This window comes from Podarcis vaucheri (genome assembly GCF_965113315.1).
Source record: "Podarcis vaucheri genome assembly, chromosome: 4".
NCBI lineage: Eukaryota > Metazoa > Chordata > Lepidosauria > Squamata > Lacertidae > Podarcis > Podarcis vaucheri.
This window is the reverse complement of record NC_138762.1, coordinates 58146004-58162473: the sequence shown is the minus strand read 5'-3', so window position 1 is coordinate 58162473 and position 16470 is coordinate 58146004. Positions and strand designations below refer to the sequence as shown.

General features: G+C 42.8%; 1 protein-coding gene across 1 annotated transcript in view; it reads left to right on the top strand.

Annotated features, from left to right (window-relative positions):
- RIPK4 (receptor interacting serine/threonine kinase 4) overlaps positions 1-16196 on the top strand; it is a 28138-nt gene extending 11942 nt beyond the window's left edge. The window contains exons 2-8 of the mRNA XM_082221322.1: positions 3528-3819; positions 8651-8799; positions 9737-9786; positions 10381-10539; positions 11624-11724; positions 11852-12107; positions 13648-16196. Of these exons, the coding sequence (XP_082077448.1) occupies positions 3528-3819; positions 8651-8799; positions 9737-9786; positions 10381-10539; positions 11624-11724; positions 11852-12107; positions 13648-14807 (2167 nt within the window). The 3' untranslated portion in view covers positions 14808-16196. The remainder of the gene's footprint in view (positions 1-3527; positions 3820-8650; positions 8800-9736; positions 9787-10380; positions 10540-11623; positions 11725-11851; positions 12108-13647) is intronic.
- Positions 16197-16470: the final 274 nt, after the last annotated feature.

Here is a 16470-nt window from a genome sequence, read left to right as displayed (position 1 = left end):
GCAAGTTCAGCTTAGTGTGCTTAGGACCTCCCTTCAGACCTTTTTTCCTCAATGCAGTAAAATCCAAAATGAGGATATTTCAGGAGGGGGCTTGGGTGCATTGCCTCCCCCCCTTTTTTTGCCCACACACATTCAGGTGAACTCTTGAATAGGTCTACTGTACCTATGCAATTTAGAATGCTAGTTCATTCCCCTTTCTGTTTACTTGGCAAACAAGGCATAAAGCAGGGAAGAACTTTCTGAAACAAACCTCTGTTCATGCAGAAGTTGGAGGCCACTGGCTTTCTCTTGTCCACAGCAAAAATCTCCCTTTTCAAGTTCCTCTCCCATACAGAGCTTCCAAGATTTTTAGCAATGCAGTCCTCAAGACAAATGTCATTTTATATGGAAATTATTGGTAAACTTTACCTTTCTTAGTTTCTGTCAAGTTCCTTCCTGCTTCTTTCCCCACCACTGGACTCAGAACTTCAGTTCCTGGACTTTCCCCAGCCAAAAAAGTGTCAGTGGCTGGAGATGAGTATGTAGTATTCGCCACATGTCCTTTCCATGCTCACTGTTGAATTCAAGGGTCAGTCCATGGGATCTTCTTCCCCTGCTGCCATTCCCCTTTGCTGTAGCTACCTGTTTGCTCCCTCATTTGGAGATGGCAAGTAAAGAAGCAGCTTGAGAACCAAGGATCAGGAATGTCCATATGCCTTCTGTCTCTCAGAGGTGGTCCAGATTGGGCCCAGAGGGGGAGTGTCAAGTAGATGGGCAACAGTGAGTAGCAGGAGAACTGCGGGTGGGGGCTTGAGAGCTTCTTTCCCAAGGGCTCCCTCAAATCAGGAACCAGCTTTCATTTAACATTGTGTGTAAATTTGCCTTTGACTTGGTGGTGGCTTTTATTTTGCCTATTTGGTCTACAACCACCCACCCACTTTCACAAATTCCACCTCAGTATTTGGAGATCTTCTGCAGTTTGTATCCCACGCTAGCTGGAGCTTGGTGAGTTATGTACGCTTAGGGGCAAGAGTTGTCTGTGCTGCTCACTCACTGACACTCCCTTCCTCCTTGTCATCTCAAAGCACCCTGGTGTTTCTCTTCAAAAGTAATTATCTTAAAAGATAGGTGCCTCAGGGCAGTAATAGCAGCCACACCGGATGCTGGAAAGAGACCCCACCATCTGTTCCCACACCCAGTCTGTAGTATTGAGGTGGGGAGGAGAACTTAAGAAGGGCCTCCAAGTCTCCTGTCCAAGGAGACTCCAACGCAACTCTCTAGTTTGAACCTCCTTGATGTGACTCATTGGTCCTGAAAGGCAACATTACTGCACCAGATTCTTACTTCTAGATATGGACTTGTTACTTAATGACTGTATATTTAATTTGACTGGCTACCTAGCACTGATTTCACTTATTTTTCACCGTTCTCAAATGAAACTGTTTTCTAGGGCATCAGTATAAGTATCCCCTTCTGTCCCTATTTTAGGTAGGACTAGCGCTTTCCCCTTGTTGTTATATGTATTGATGCCTTCACCAATTGGTGCCTTCCAGTTGATGGGAGTTGTAGTCAAAAGCAGCTGGAGGGCACCCAGTTGTTGAAGTCTGGTGTACTGAATTCTTGAACAGTACTGGATTGTTCCTGCCCCATACAGTCGTTTTGGCTGACACAATGGCATCTGATGAATTAGGAGGATTTGGCCTCATGACATCTTTGGGGCCATTTAGCAAATACTATAGAAAACTTGAAAATACTAGGAGTCTTATGGACACTTTTGCTTTTGTATTTAGGTCACACATGAGTCTATTTTTATGTAGCTTTCAAGTAAGGTAAATGCAGTGACTTGAACAGACTTCTCATCTTGCTATGTGTAGCCATGTTCAAATTACATCAGCTTCATTGTGTTTCCTGTCAACAAAGACCATGATTGGATTCTGTTTATCATAGTGTTCTTAATCCTGGGCTGGATTCAATTTAGCTGCTGTTAGGGTGGGAAGCAACATCTCATACAACTGAGCTCTTCCTTCCCTCCCTCCCTCCCTCCCTCCCTCCCTCCCTCCCTCCCTCCCTCCCTCCCTCCTCTGCATGCCCCACCACTTAACCATGCTCTTGAGGGTTGGGGAAAGCCCTAGAACATGTCTGGGGGCACATGGTGGGAAGAGAGAGACCTGTTGTGTGAGTGGACCTCATTCCTTGCATACACGCATCTTGTACTTTGTGCTACATTGAATTCTACTCTCTCCCTTGGTAGAAAGCTTGATCCTAAACAGTGGAATAAAATGTCTTAAAATGGGAGCACTAGCAGGCAATAGAACGAGCTTGTGTCTAACAGGGCCTGCAAACAGCACAATTTTTTGTGTTGCAGTCCTTTACAAACTGTAAATTACACCTTTGCTTGAGTTTTTCCCCTGTTGCTCCTTCCTCTGCAGTCATGAGGTCTCTAAATAATTTCAAAACTATGGAATAGGGAGATTTGTATTGCTAGTCTAAAGTTTTGGGGCTGTTAGCTAGGCATCTGAATCTGGGAGTTTGCTCAGCATAACTCTGTTTAGCCTTGAAAACTGCTAGATGACTTTGGGACAAGTTATGCATACTATCTTCTGCTAACCTACCCCATAGCTTACAGTGAGAATAAAATAGAATAACCTCCGTATATGCCATCCTGTGCTTCTTGGAAAAGGTTGGAATGAAAATGTGGATAATAAGTCTTAGATACTTGAGAGACCAAGAAGAATCTTTCTAGAGCAGACCAAGGAGACATCCTGTTCTCACAGTGCTTAATCACATGCCAATCTAAAATCTAGGGAGTAGAAGCCTAGGAGAGTTCACTTCAGATCTGTGTTCTAACTTTTTCATCATAGTGCAGATAAAATTCAATACCATGATGAATATTTTAAGTGCTTCACAAAGGTTGTAATAAGAGAAGTTTTATGATACTCTTATCTCTTTAACCTTTTTGTGCTGCCTGGACAAAAGGATGATTATTTATGAGCCAAAATTATGTACATATTCTAGTTCTCTGTAACTACCTAAATGAACTGTAAGACCAGCCTGCAGCTTTCATGTGAAACCCATTTACAAATGATTTTGACTTGATAAAATGTACACAACTTAGAAATTCCAGAGAAGTTAAATTTCAGCTCTGTAAAACACAGCAGCTGAGTTGCATATCATGGTAAGCCATGCATAATGGGGTGCTGTGAACAGGAGAATCACTCCCCCTTTGCTCTACCCCACTAGTCAGTGGGAGGAACAAACCACAATCCTTGGCTTAGCATTATAACCAAATCCATAGATCACAACTGGTAAGCAAGAACAAACCTTGGCTTCAGCTCATGATTTGTTTGGACAACAACAAACCATGATCTCCAGTTCAGACATAATGCTGTGCCAAAGATTGTGAATACATTAATGGATACATAAAAATGTATGCACTAAATATCAGTAAAATGGAAGAATTTCCCATACAAGATTTGAAGCTAATAAATGGTTGAAATGCTATTGATAAATATAAACTAAAGTCCTGTACTTTACCCTTTTTTACATAGGGAGCGTATGGAACTGTTGGAAGAAGCCAAGAAGATGGAAATGGCAAAATTTCGCTACATCCTTCCTGTCTATGGCATCTGTAAAGAGCCTGTGGGCTTGGTCATGGAGTACATGGAGACAGGATCACTGGAGAAGCTCCTGGCTGCAGAACCGCTGCCCTGGGACCTGCGCTTCCGAATCATCCATGAAACAGCTGTGGGCATGAACTTCCTCCATTGCATGTCCCCACCTCTGCTTCACCTGGATCTTAAACCAGCAAACATACTGCTTGATGGCCATTATCATGTCAAGGTATGTCCTAGGCCATTGCTATTTGACCCACAATTTTTTTGCCATCATCGTCACGATGAGACTGAAGGAGAGGTTTGTCTCAGGGCCTTCCAATGCAAATTCTTCTTTGATGTGCATGATGTGAAACTTGGTTGTGAGTTCAATGTCACATGTTATCCTTGCTTTATAGCAGGAGTGGGGAACCTGTGGCTTTCAAGATGTTGTTGGACCATAACTCCCATCCGTACAAGCCAGCATGGCCAGAGGTGATGCAAGTTGTTGTTCACCAACATCTGAAGGGCCAAAAGTTACCCACCCCTGCTTTAAAAGTTTGTCACTGTTTGCTAAACACAGTTACAGCTTTTCCGTTGTTGTTTTTTTAAAAAGAGTACCGGGGAAGGAAAAAAGCAAGACATTGCAAAAGTGTTTTTTATTTTTTAATCAACTTTCAAAAAATGCCATTGTGGTAGTGAGTAAATAGTGATTGTATAGACCAATCCCAACTCATGCCTGTAAGCAATCTTATGTTTATAATTGAAAGCTCTTTGTGTAAGAGGTTGTATGATAATGAGGGAAAATAAACAGGAAAACACGTTGGGGTGATACTCATGTTTTTCTCTGCATAGATGGATAGTTGCAGTGTGGTATTACAAACCAACATATTTCCTATATATAAGATACTTTCATGGAATATTTTAATGCAGGTGTGCACAAATCTTGAATTGTGGCATATAACAAATATCCTGTAGCTTATAACAAAGAGAGGTTAATTTGCCAAACGAGCTGCCCTGTTTAACTAACCATCGCTGTAAACAAGGAGCCTTGGTTCACATTTAAAACTAAGCCAATGTTCTTAGAAATAGAAAGGAAATTCTGCAGAAGCCCTTCTCCTTGCCATAAGAGCCTGATTACTTGCTCAGACTTGCTGAGGCTCATCTGCAGTCTACTAAAACAAGGATTACTATTAGAGCTGGAAATGGATTTCACTGTTTCTTTTTCAACTAATTGTGAAAATTCTGTTCCTGTGTAATGTGCTTAGTATCTTGCTACTTGTGGTGTGAATGAGAACAGACAGATCTTTGTAAAAATAGCCTATGTTTGGTTTTGGAACATATTGATATGGTTCAGGAGGGAGTTGGTGCGTTCAGTGCTTGAAACAGCTCATTCATGTAGTGGGGAGCCATGGTTTCCCATTAATATCTGAACTGCACCCTAGATTTTTAGATAGTTGCACAGCATTAAAGTTACAGTGATGCCTGGATTCCTTGGGGGCTGAGGAGTTTAGAGCTTGTTTCTGTTCCCAGTTCAAAACACCTTAATTTTCTAAAAATTCATCTTCTCAACCTTTGATGCTCCCCAAAAAAAACATAATGGTATGCTACACTGCCAGAATACAGGAAATTGCTTTGGTTACAGATATTATATATAAACATTATATTCAGTTATATTTACATATAAATATTCAATTATAACTGCATACTTATAATTGCCGGTTCCATGCAATAGATGTTTTAAGTCCTATGCATTTTTATGAAAGTAGCAGAATACCTTTCTTTACTTAGATATAAAAACAACAGAGCATCTCTTGGCACCTTAAGGACTAATAAATTAAGGTGCCACAAGGCTCTGTTGCACAAAACAAAACAAAAACCCACCGGACTACCCCCCCCCCGGAAATGGATTTAAACGTGTTTCTGATTTTATTTGTGAGGTTTGTGTTTAGAAGTTCTCATCCCAAAAACCGATTCCGGAGGGTTGGAGGAAACTCCATAGCATTTTTTAGAAGGAAACATAAATAATGCCCTTCTCCAAAAGAAAGCGCTCACAAGCAGAAGTGCCTTTTGAATCCAAGTTCAAAGCTCTCCAGTCGCATACTTATATCTGACAACTAAACACACAGAAGTCGTAGCAGCAGGGCTTACTTTTTAATCCAGCTTTATTACTCGATAGGCTATCCTTGGCTTAGAGTGCGGTGCAATAAAACTCCTTACCATTGACTTTTCTGTTCACTCCCCACTTGGCATCTTCCATAGTTGTGCTCTATAACCTTTGAAGCTGCTCTAGTTCGAGCCTTATGGTTAGATTGTGATCCAAGTTGTTGGAGTACTTCAAGTTGTGTGTTTGTTTAGCTTCTTTTTACAGTGTCTTTTATGTGCATGGCACTATATAAAGAACAGGTGTCATCAGTCCCTGCTCCAAAAAGGGCCTTTCAGTCTAATGTAGAATCAGGCAAGCAGCTGAGGAAGGGAGGAAATGGAGGCATGGGAAGAATGGTTTATTATTCCAATGGTGCATCCTTTAATTTAGTTACATTGAGGCATATCGACCATGGGGACGAGGGTGTGGCAAGTACAGAGGCAGGAGGTGAAAGGAAGCAGGAGGCAGTGAGTAGGACTGAGATTGGGAGACACGGAGGGGGCAGGTGCCATAATGTTCAAGGGTGTCTCTAGGGGTCTAAATACTCAGGGCACACACAGGACTCTTCAGAGCTTCTGGTAGTTGCTGGAGTTCTTGGGGGTGGAAGGAGCCATAGAGCAACCACCCGGGACCACCCTAGCAATCCTGATTCGATTTTCTGAAAGCAGTTCTTGCAAGGGGTTATAACATTCCAGAATAGGGCTCCAGCCAAGACTATTTAACAGGCAAGAGCAGCTGAACGAGGAGTTCAGGTTAGCTGAAAATAGGTGTCCAAGCTGTGTTTTGCATGGAAATATGAGTGAGGAGACATAGCTTGCTGTAACCAAAGTTGCTTTTGTCTCTCTTCCATGGGGTTCAAAGAATGTGTGTTGCAAGTCAGTCACTCCCTGTAGCTGTTCACACATATCTCTGCAATAATTTTAATAGCCTGAGATCACATTATTTGTAAAAGGGATTTGATACTTGGTTTCATTTCTCCCTTTGCCAAATGTTATTACCTGGTTGTGTGGGAGGCTATGGCAGAATTCCCATAGAACTTTGATGTTTGCACCCAAAGTTGTACAAAGGGTGAAAGCAAGGCCCTCAAAATTTGGCTAATCTGTGCATGCCTATCCAAACTGGTATCCAGATTACTGGATGGAATACAAAATTCTAAGTACTACATTGCTGCATTTGGCTGTACTGTCTGCCACCCATAGGCATGTCAGAAGGTGTCTTGAATCTAATTAAAAGCCCTTCTTTTATGACTGTATTTTTGTGTGTGCTGCATGGTTCCCACTGATGTTAATAGGAGTTGTATGACTAAACGTCATGCTCAGTGTTAGAAACTTACTTCAAAGCATCTAATTTTAAACCCACAAGACTCCTTCCAGAACGCAGCTCTCTTGCCAAGGCTTTGAGAGTCCTTGAAGGCACAACTCAGTTTGATTTAGTTGTCAGAGCATTCTGATATGCTCAAAGCTGCAGCTCTACTTCTTGTTGTGTTCTGATTATAATGATAACAATTTGGTTAAAACAGAGACTTGTAAGATGAGTTTGTGTTGTTTAGTGATTCATAATGCCAAAATTAGTCACTTTTGCACCTGGGTCCTCCAAAAATTTGTGTGCCATTGCATCTGGTAAGTAGATTTTTCCTCCGTAGTGGAAATCAAGTTATACAAAAGTTTAGACAATAAAGCTCTTTTGTCACTCAGTGCGGGAGACATTGGGGGGGGTATCTAAAACATGAGCCTTGGGTAGTTTACCTTGCCCCGCTCCCCTTGGCTTGGCTGAAGTTTGAGCTGGGACTTCAGGAATCACTATAAAAGCTCTTGCTTCAAAAATATGTGAACTCAGGGTGTGTCTGGATATTTACATTCAGAGACAAATACGTTGAATCTTTCCCCACTTCCTTCTCCACCCTGTGCATCTAACTTCTTTGGAAACATCTTTGCTGTTGTTTCCCATTAGATTATTTTCTCCCCCCCCCCACCCATACTGTCATTTCTCCTATCAGGCCAACTAACTTAACAAGAACAACAACAGTGTAAGTGCTTTGCAGTGGTGTGTACTTATTAAACATTACTTGCCCTGAGCTTCAGGGTTGGCAAATTACAAATGAAAATAAAGTAATCTTTAACCAGAAGCAGTCGATAACCTTCAATTCCTTTCTCTTTCTTTCGTCTCCTGTTCTTCCCTCTGTTGCACATCATTTTGTTCCAAGTACATAACTACAAAGATAAATCTCTCTTAAAGTGATCCTCATTGGTGCAACAGTCACCTAACTTATAAAGCCACTCCTTCTAAGTATTTCCCTAGGTTTGCAATGTCTTGCACTACATTCTTAAATAGCTAGAAAAAAACAAGTGTCTGAGGAGGTAGAATAATAAGGCCTCTGCTTAGCCTTGTGCAGAAAGGCTTCCAATGTGTGGAGCATTAACAGTTCTGTTTATAAGGCTGTTGAGTTTTGTGTCTCCTGCCAGCTCCCTCCCTTTGAATCTCCTAAGCAAGGAGTCCTGGAAGAAAATCTATGGATTTATTTTGTTTTGACACTTAAACATAATTGGGTGTGTGTACACTCTTAAGAAGTGCTTGCTGTTCCTTGCTTATTCTTTCCATAGCCATCTGCCTGGTGCGCACCAGTTATCGCTTTCATTTCTTTTTTGGAATGACGAATCCCTTTTTTGTCACTCCCTGGGTATGCAAAGTCGCTGCAATTTCTACAGGCAAACTGTATCTCTTTAATAAAACTATTTCCTCGCATAACATTTAGCAGACATCAGCAAGTTTTCTTGCTTGGGAGGGACAAACAGTACTGATTTGTGAGGCTCAGAGTAAGCACTTAAGCCCAACTGTCTCCAATGCTCTAAACCACTCTGTTTGTGCAACCACACATGCAGAAATGATTTTGCAGGCTACTCTAACTGGAACTCTTTTTTTTTTTTTACTTTATCAGATTTCAGACTTTGGATTAGCCAAGTGCAATGGCCTTTCACATTCGCACGATCTCAGCATGGATGGGCTTTGTGGCACTATAGCATACCTGCCCCCAGAACGCATTAAAGAGAAGACCCGTTACTTTGATACTAAACATGATGTCTACAGGTTTGTACTTTTCTTCTTCAGTGCATCTATTTCTCTCCAGTAATTGCTAGTTAACTCTGGTAGAATTAAACTCTCAGGAAATCCTTAGAATTGATATTTTGTTTAACCATTTTGTTACAATGGAATATCAACAAAACAGGACACAAAGGCCAAGTCTTCAAAACTCAGGAGATACCTAAGGGAGTCATTGTAGCTTTAATGCAATGCACATGTCTCATGCCAGCCAAAATTTTGATAAATCAACCTGTGTTTGAATTCCTTCTTGAACTGGCAAAACCAAGGTCACATCTGCAGATATTTCTTGATTCTTTAGGAAGCAGTGTTGGAACCCAGTTGATCATTTTCCAGACCTCCTAATTTTTTTTTGTGCCATCTGGGTCAAGCTGATCTGGGTTACACCTCAACATGCCAAGCCACTTGAGAGGCATTAAAAGCAAGGTTCATGCACTGTGTAACGAGTGCTGTTTCAGTGATCACGTTTCAATAATGTCCAGCCCAAAGGTGACATTGTCAGCAGGCTGTGGAGACGCAGTATTCAAACACAATGGGTGTGTTACATCTCTTTCTGTGCTCCAAAAGTGAAGTTGATCAGCTGTAGATTCAGGACAAGGAATAGAAGGTAATTTTTGTACACAAGGCATAATTAGAACAGGGTTGTTCGGAAGTTGTTGGACTACAACTCCTAACATCCAAGCAGGCTAGGACTAATAGGACTTGTAGTCCAATAAATATCTGAATGACACCAGGATAGATCTTGGTCTGGTCTACAAAGACAATTCTTACGTTCTTTTGAGACCCCTTCTCAATTCTAGCATACCTAATTTGTATTTGATGGCCTGGGATGATTAGCACTAGAAAGCCTAACAGTAACCAAGAAAGAGAGAGTGCATCCTATGATTTTTATAAAGTTAACATTAACTGATGTTTCTATTTGCAGCTTTTCCATTGTTATCTGGGGAGTTCTCACACAGAAAAAGCCCTTTTCAGGTAAGCAAATAAATACTTGTTTAATGGATCATATTTTAGATGAGCACATCAAACAAAAGTCTCATCAGGGTATGCCCACCTTCAGAATGCCCAAGCTTCATCACTGCCAATTATACATCTGTTCTAGTTGCTTAACAACCACACCTTTCACGCATAGCTTTGACAAAACCTCAGCTATTATTTCTGCACTGAAAGCCAGACTGGAGACCATAGAGTGTCAGGCTTGATAAGGAACAAAAGGGTCATTGCATCTGCCCTCATATGAATAGATGGGGACATGTTGTATCCACCAGTGTCCTCTTAACAGTTAGCCAAGCTGCTCAGACCTCAACGTCATGTAAGTAAAGAGCAGGCAGTCTTTACTTTAACCTGAAGTAATGTATGTAGGGAGCCAGGCAACATACCTTCTGCCATTACCAGCTGATTCAGAGACCCTAACTTATGAGACCTTTGAGTCAGTTGAAATGCGTACCTCTCTCTTCTAGAAAGAGAACCCTAACAGGAAAGAGGACTCTGATTAAGGTGATCTGTGATATTGGTCAGAGGCTGCTTCAGTTCTCGGAGTAATCTTGATTTGTGCCTTTTCCTTTGCAGAAGAGAATAATATTCTACATATTATGGTGAAAGTAGTGAATGGCCACCGCCCAGAGTTGCCAGCTGTCTCCAGATCCAGACCTCATGCATGTAACAGCTTGATCAAACTGATGCAAAAGTGCTGGCAAGATGATCCTAGCAAAAGGCCAACATTTCAAGGTAAACTTTTTACCGACTAGTTGGCAAACCCAGTGAGTCATTTCAGTGTTCGGGACTATACTAATCCCTGGTAGAGCTCCACCAAAATCTTGTAAAAATGATGAATGCAAAGTATACCCAACCCACTCTTTTGCGCAGGCAGCAGTATGGGGCACTTCCTCACTACAGGGAAGGGATTATACAAGAACTTGTCCAATCATGAAAGTGTTGATTTAGATGTCAAATGATCTGGCTAGCTCCCCAAGTTGCTGCCTAGGTTTAATGCTTTGATCCTTAAAATCCCAGGTAAAATGTTAGATATCTGTTTTTTCTTACTGTGTATTCCGTAGCATGAAAGAGGTGTCATGAAGCGTAAGTTAAGGTCATGTTTGATTAGCCTTAAAAAGCAGGTTGAAGAATCAGCATAGTCTGAAATGTTACAGCAGATGATTGAAGATGGTTTTACTGCCATATTGTAGTTTGTGCGGCTTCCTTATGTTGCAGTTAACTTTGTGGATAAGAGCCTTCTGCAATTTCTGCTATAGGAAGAGCCTTGCTGGATTTGGTTCAGCATTCTGTTTTCTTGAAGCTGTGTTTGTGTGTTTGCACAAAAGCATGCTGGGGTGGGGGTGCAAATCCTTCACTTGGCACAGCAACTAATCTTCTCTCCTGGTGACGGATTTGAACATGGCTCCATAACTTGCTATGTTGTGCAACTGGCATACTCTATTCCATCTCAGTAGGTTTTGTGGTGACATAATACAGTCTTTACAGGGCAGAAATTCTCCGCAGAGTTAATTGCTTACACAGAGGAAGTAAAGCACATTGGGGAAATATGTTGCTGTAGCAGTGGGAGTTTGGATCAACACCTTGATTCAAAAATTATGATAATGTTATATAGAGTGGTTGACCAAACTTCTAAGTAGGAAGCAATATCCTCTAGCAGCTGGATAGTTTAGTTTTGCTTATCTAAACTGGCCAGTTGTTGAGAAAGAGATTGTGGCATATGGGAAATATACACAGTCGCTGTAAATGATGCACATATTATTTGACCCATCTTCTACTAGTATAAATCTAATCTTTGGCCTTTGTTTTTGTTTTTAAGAAATTACTTCCGAAACAGAAGAACTTTGTGAAAAGCCAGAGACTGAAAACAAGGAATTGATAGTTCAGGAGGACACCAAGGATACTCGGACTTACCCCAAGGTATGTACTGTATATGAAAAATAGAGATAATTTGATATTGGTGCCTTCTTCCCCTCCTGGGTAACATTTGACAAACACTTTTAATTTATAATTTCCTCCCTCTTCCACCCACCCCCCTTTGTTCCAGGAGCTGCCTGGACTATCCCAGCTAAAGCAAGGGTCTGAACCCTCCTCATCTAAGGATTACAGCCTTTCAGAGTTGTTGTCCCAACTTGACTCGGGAATTTCACAAACAGAAGAGCCTGAAGAACTCAGCCGTAGCGCTTCTGAATCTAGGCTTGCTTCCAGTGACAAGAGGCTTTCAGGAGTGTCCTCAGTAGACTCTGCCTTTTCTTCACGTGGTTCCCTATCACTGTCATTTGAGAGAGAGAATTCCGAAAGTGGTAAGGGTTTTATAGTTTTAGCAAACAATAACTTGGAAAAACGAATTTTGGGTGTGTGTTGGGACTGGGTGGCTGTGGGAGTTAGTGGTTTCTCATGTCCTATATTGAAGGCAGCTTTGCCATGAGATGATCATTTGTGGGAGGATGTGGCACAGCCAGCACAAAGTCCACGCCCTCATTTTTCCATTGCAATCAGCTGGCTATGTGTTTTAAGATGTTGCATATCAATCATTGCTCCCCCTCATTTTCATAGGCTTTCAAAGAAGTTGTGAGCAATGATCATGATGTCTCTTGGGGTGATACCCAACTAAGTCATATTCAGAGTAAGCCCATTGAAATCAATAGACTTAGGCTTTCTGTTGTGAAGTTAGCCTCCACCTCAAAGGGGTTGCCTGATCTTTATCTTGCTTGTTTAATAGCAAACCAATTGCACACCACAATTCTGCCAAGACCTTAAAACTGGGCTGGGGAACCTTTAGCCCTTCAGGTGTTGTTGGACTCCCATCAGTACCAGCCAACATGGCCATTGCTTAGGGATGATGGGAGTTATAGTCCAGCAACATCTGGAGGGTCAGAGTTTCTCCAGTTCTGCCTTAAAACATAGACATTTGAGGGTCAAAGGCTTCTTTCCATGAAACGTGTCCTGAGTGTTCCTAGGGAGATGATAGTATGAAGAATGCATTGTGCAACCTGAGCTAATTAATCTGCATAGGGAACACAGGCAGCTGTCAGGCTAGTAGTCCATCTAGCCCAGTATTATCTACTCTGGCACCGGCTCTCCAGGGTCTTTAGCAGGGCCATTCCTATTACCTCGTCATCCTTTAATTGGAGATGCCAGCAATTGAGCATGTGATCTTCTACCACTGAACGTTGCTTATAATTTTCATAATTGTGGCAGGAATATTTTCAGCTACAGGAATATTGCCTGGATACCTGAGTTTATATTTGTGGCACATCAAATCATATTGCAGTCAGATAGGTTGTTTTTTTTTTTTGGTTTTTTTAGAAAGTCAGGCAGCGTTGCAGTCAGATAGTTGAGACACAACACAGAGATGAATGCTTGACCATGAGCTGGCCTTCATTGTTCTGAGGATTAGGAGCCTTATCTGCATACGAGGATTGGAGAGTGTGTTTTGTAAACTCTATTTCATGACGCAGGACACCCATCTATGCATGTTACTCTTTTTCCCTGGAAAAGCAATAGAACTTCACTAAATTGCCAGAAGCATAATAGTCCTAGCTGCTTGTGTGCATGTGCAGCAGACACCAAGTACACGGGATCCTAGCAAGCTGCATGAGTAATGTGCCCCAAAAGCTGATAACCCTCCTACCCACAGCATGAGTAGTACAATCCAGGTGGAAGATGGACATGTTGGCACCTGCCCAGTGTGCAGAAAGATGGGAGCAGGGGAAGAGGAGGTGCTTCCTACACTTTGGCTTCATTGGTAGCATGAAGAGTGGAGCTGCCATTTATTTATTTCTCTTGTGCCTTTAATGTATGCTTGTCATGGAAGTCTAATGTTGCTCTTTGCTTCTCCAGATCTTGGTTCCACGGACATCCAGAAAAGAAAGCTGGCCGAGGCGATTGCATCTGGAGACACGGGCAAACTGATGAAGATCCTCCAGCCGCAGGACGTTGACCTGGTTTTGGATGGGAACTATAGCCTCCTGCATTTGGCTGTTGAGTCGGGCCAAGAAGAGTGTGTCAAGTGGCTCCTCCTTTACAATGCCAACCCCAACCTGACCAACAAGAGAGGCTCCACACCCCTCCACATGGCCATAGAGAAGAAGAATAAAAGCATTGTGGAGCTGCTCCTGGCGAGGAAAATCAACGTGAACGCTAAGGATGAGGACCAGTGGACAGCACTTCACTTTGCCGCGCTGAACGGGGATGAGCTGAGCACCAGGCTTCTTCTGGAGAAGAACGCCTCGCTGAACGAAGTAGACTTTGAAGGAAGAGCTCCCATCCATGTGGCCTGCCAGTATGGCCAAGAGAACATTGTGCGCATCTTCCTGAGAAGAGGGGTTAATGCAGATATCAAAGGGAAGGAAGGCTGGGTGCCTTTGCATTATGCAGCCTGGCAAGGTCACCTGTCCATCGTGAAGCTTCTTGCCAAGCAGTCCGGGGTGAATGTGAATGCACAGACAGTGGATGGGAGAACCCCTTTGCACCTGGCAGCCCAGAGAGGGCATTACAGAGTAGCTCGTACACTTGTGGACCTGAAGTCGGATGTCAACATCAGAAACGCCTCGCTCCACACCGCTCTCCATGTTGCTGCTGAAACCGGACACACGGGCACTTCGAGGATGCTCCTCAACCGGGGCGCAGATGTAGAAGCGACGACAGCTGAAGGCTGCACTGCACTCCACCTGGCAGCCTGCAGGGGCCACTTATCGACCACCAAGTTGCTGGTTGAAGAAGGTGCCAATGTCCTGGCCAAGGGGCCTTCCAAGAGGACGGCACTGCACTTTGCTGCTGGAAATGGACATTGGGAAGTAGTAGAGGAGCTTGTCAGCCCAGAGAATGTAAACGACCCCGATGAGGAAGGCTTCACGGCTCTACATCTGGCAGCGAAAGGTGGACATCCACGCACCCTCGAGGTTCTGTTAAAGCATGGTGCCCTCACATTTCAGACCCCTCTGCAGACGACTAAACAAAATGGATACAGTGCTGTCACTATGCTACTCGGTGAGAGCTAAGTGAACAGACTGCTTGTTTATGTCTTTTGACTTTCCATGGAGACTCTGGGAGCCTGACGATCAGGGTTTTCCCTCTGACTGCTCCTGTGTCATGTGTATGAGTCTGCTTAAATTTGCAGGTGAGTCTGGGTTCTATCCTGGCAGAAGCAGCATTGTTGATGTAGCAATGCGTTCTAATGAACCGAGGGAGCGTGGGAGCAGGAGCCATGAAATCCTGAGCACGGAGCCTGACACTTTCCTGTGATGTGCTGTTGAGCAAGCCATATGTAAAGACTCTATGTTCTTTCCCTGGGGCTTCAGCAGTGCGGGGAGTTGATCTGCCCTGAAGATGGTATGAGGAGCAATTTGCATTGCATTGCTTTAAGCAGACACTTGTTGCGTTCCGGACAGAGTCAGTATCTTAATATTTCAATCTTTCTCTTGTTTTTACATTCAGACAAATGATGGGGAAGGTGTCTTCAAACATCATGCTAGAATGTTTTTGAAATTGATTTTCCCACCCCCCACCCCGTTGCGTACAAAAAGTACTCTAGCAATCAAAATCTGTTTCACAGTGCGCAAGAGTTTGTTGAAAAAAGAATGTAAGAAGTGCCTATTTCAAAGCCACACATTTCTGTGTCCTCAAATTGTTGAGCTTTCCTTTCACCCTAGTCAGCAAGTCTTTGCAATTAGAACTGTTAGCATTCAAAAGTTAACTGAAGGCAGTATTGCATAGAAATTGGTGATGTAGAATACACTGGTACGTGCACGTGCGCGCACACACACACACAGAGAGAGTGGGCCCACAACTTAGCGATTGCAAACTTAAAATGGGCTGGAAGTGGAGGGGCAAATAAATAAATGAAGAGTGGGGGGAGTGCACTATTCCCACTCTCCAGTTATTTATTTCCACCCCCACTTGTGCACCCAGTGGGTTTTCCTGCCAGGGAAAGAGCTCCCAGGGCCCACCTGAAACCTTCCAAGAACCCAGTTAGCAGCCCTGTGCCCCACAGGGCAGGAGGGGCATTCATGGGGTTCCTGACTTGACACGATGCTGCCTTTGCATGTGGACCCCCGGAACCAAACCCTTGTGTAGGTGGCGGGCCCACTCTATAGGCACACACAAGGTGTGTTTAAATGTCTTAAAATGATTTTGAATGGTTGTAGTTTTGAAATGGTGTAGATTATGAACCACGTGTACAGTACTGCCTTGCCTTCTGAATTTTGCTGTGTTCGGTAGCCTAATTTAAAGATATACTGTGTATATATAGTATTTCAGTTCGTTGTGCCTCTTTTTCTACTGCAGAAAGTTGTGCCTCTTCAGACATGGGTATGTTTTAATACGCCTTTTGTAATGTTCATAATTTTTTCAAGTGTTCAAATAAAGTCTGGTTCATCCATTTAAAAAAAGCTGTGGTTTGCCTTTAAAATGGTGTTTGAGATAAACTGAATTGTGGATGTACTGTGTTCAAAGGGCAAAAGCATTTCACAATCTTGATCTTGTTTCTCCTCTCTCCCTCTCTCTGTGACACACACACACACCCCACTGCCACTACCACTACCTATATTGCACCCAATCTGCATTTTAGCAGGAAGCACAGCTGTGGGCCAGGGCTTTTCAAAGAACCTTGGTCCTCAATGGAACACAATCTCTCAGCTTTGTTTTTAAAAACAGTTCATTGCT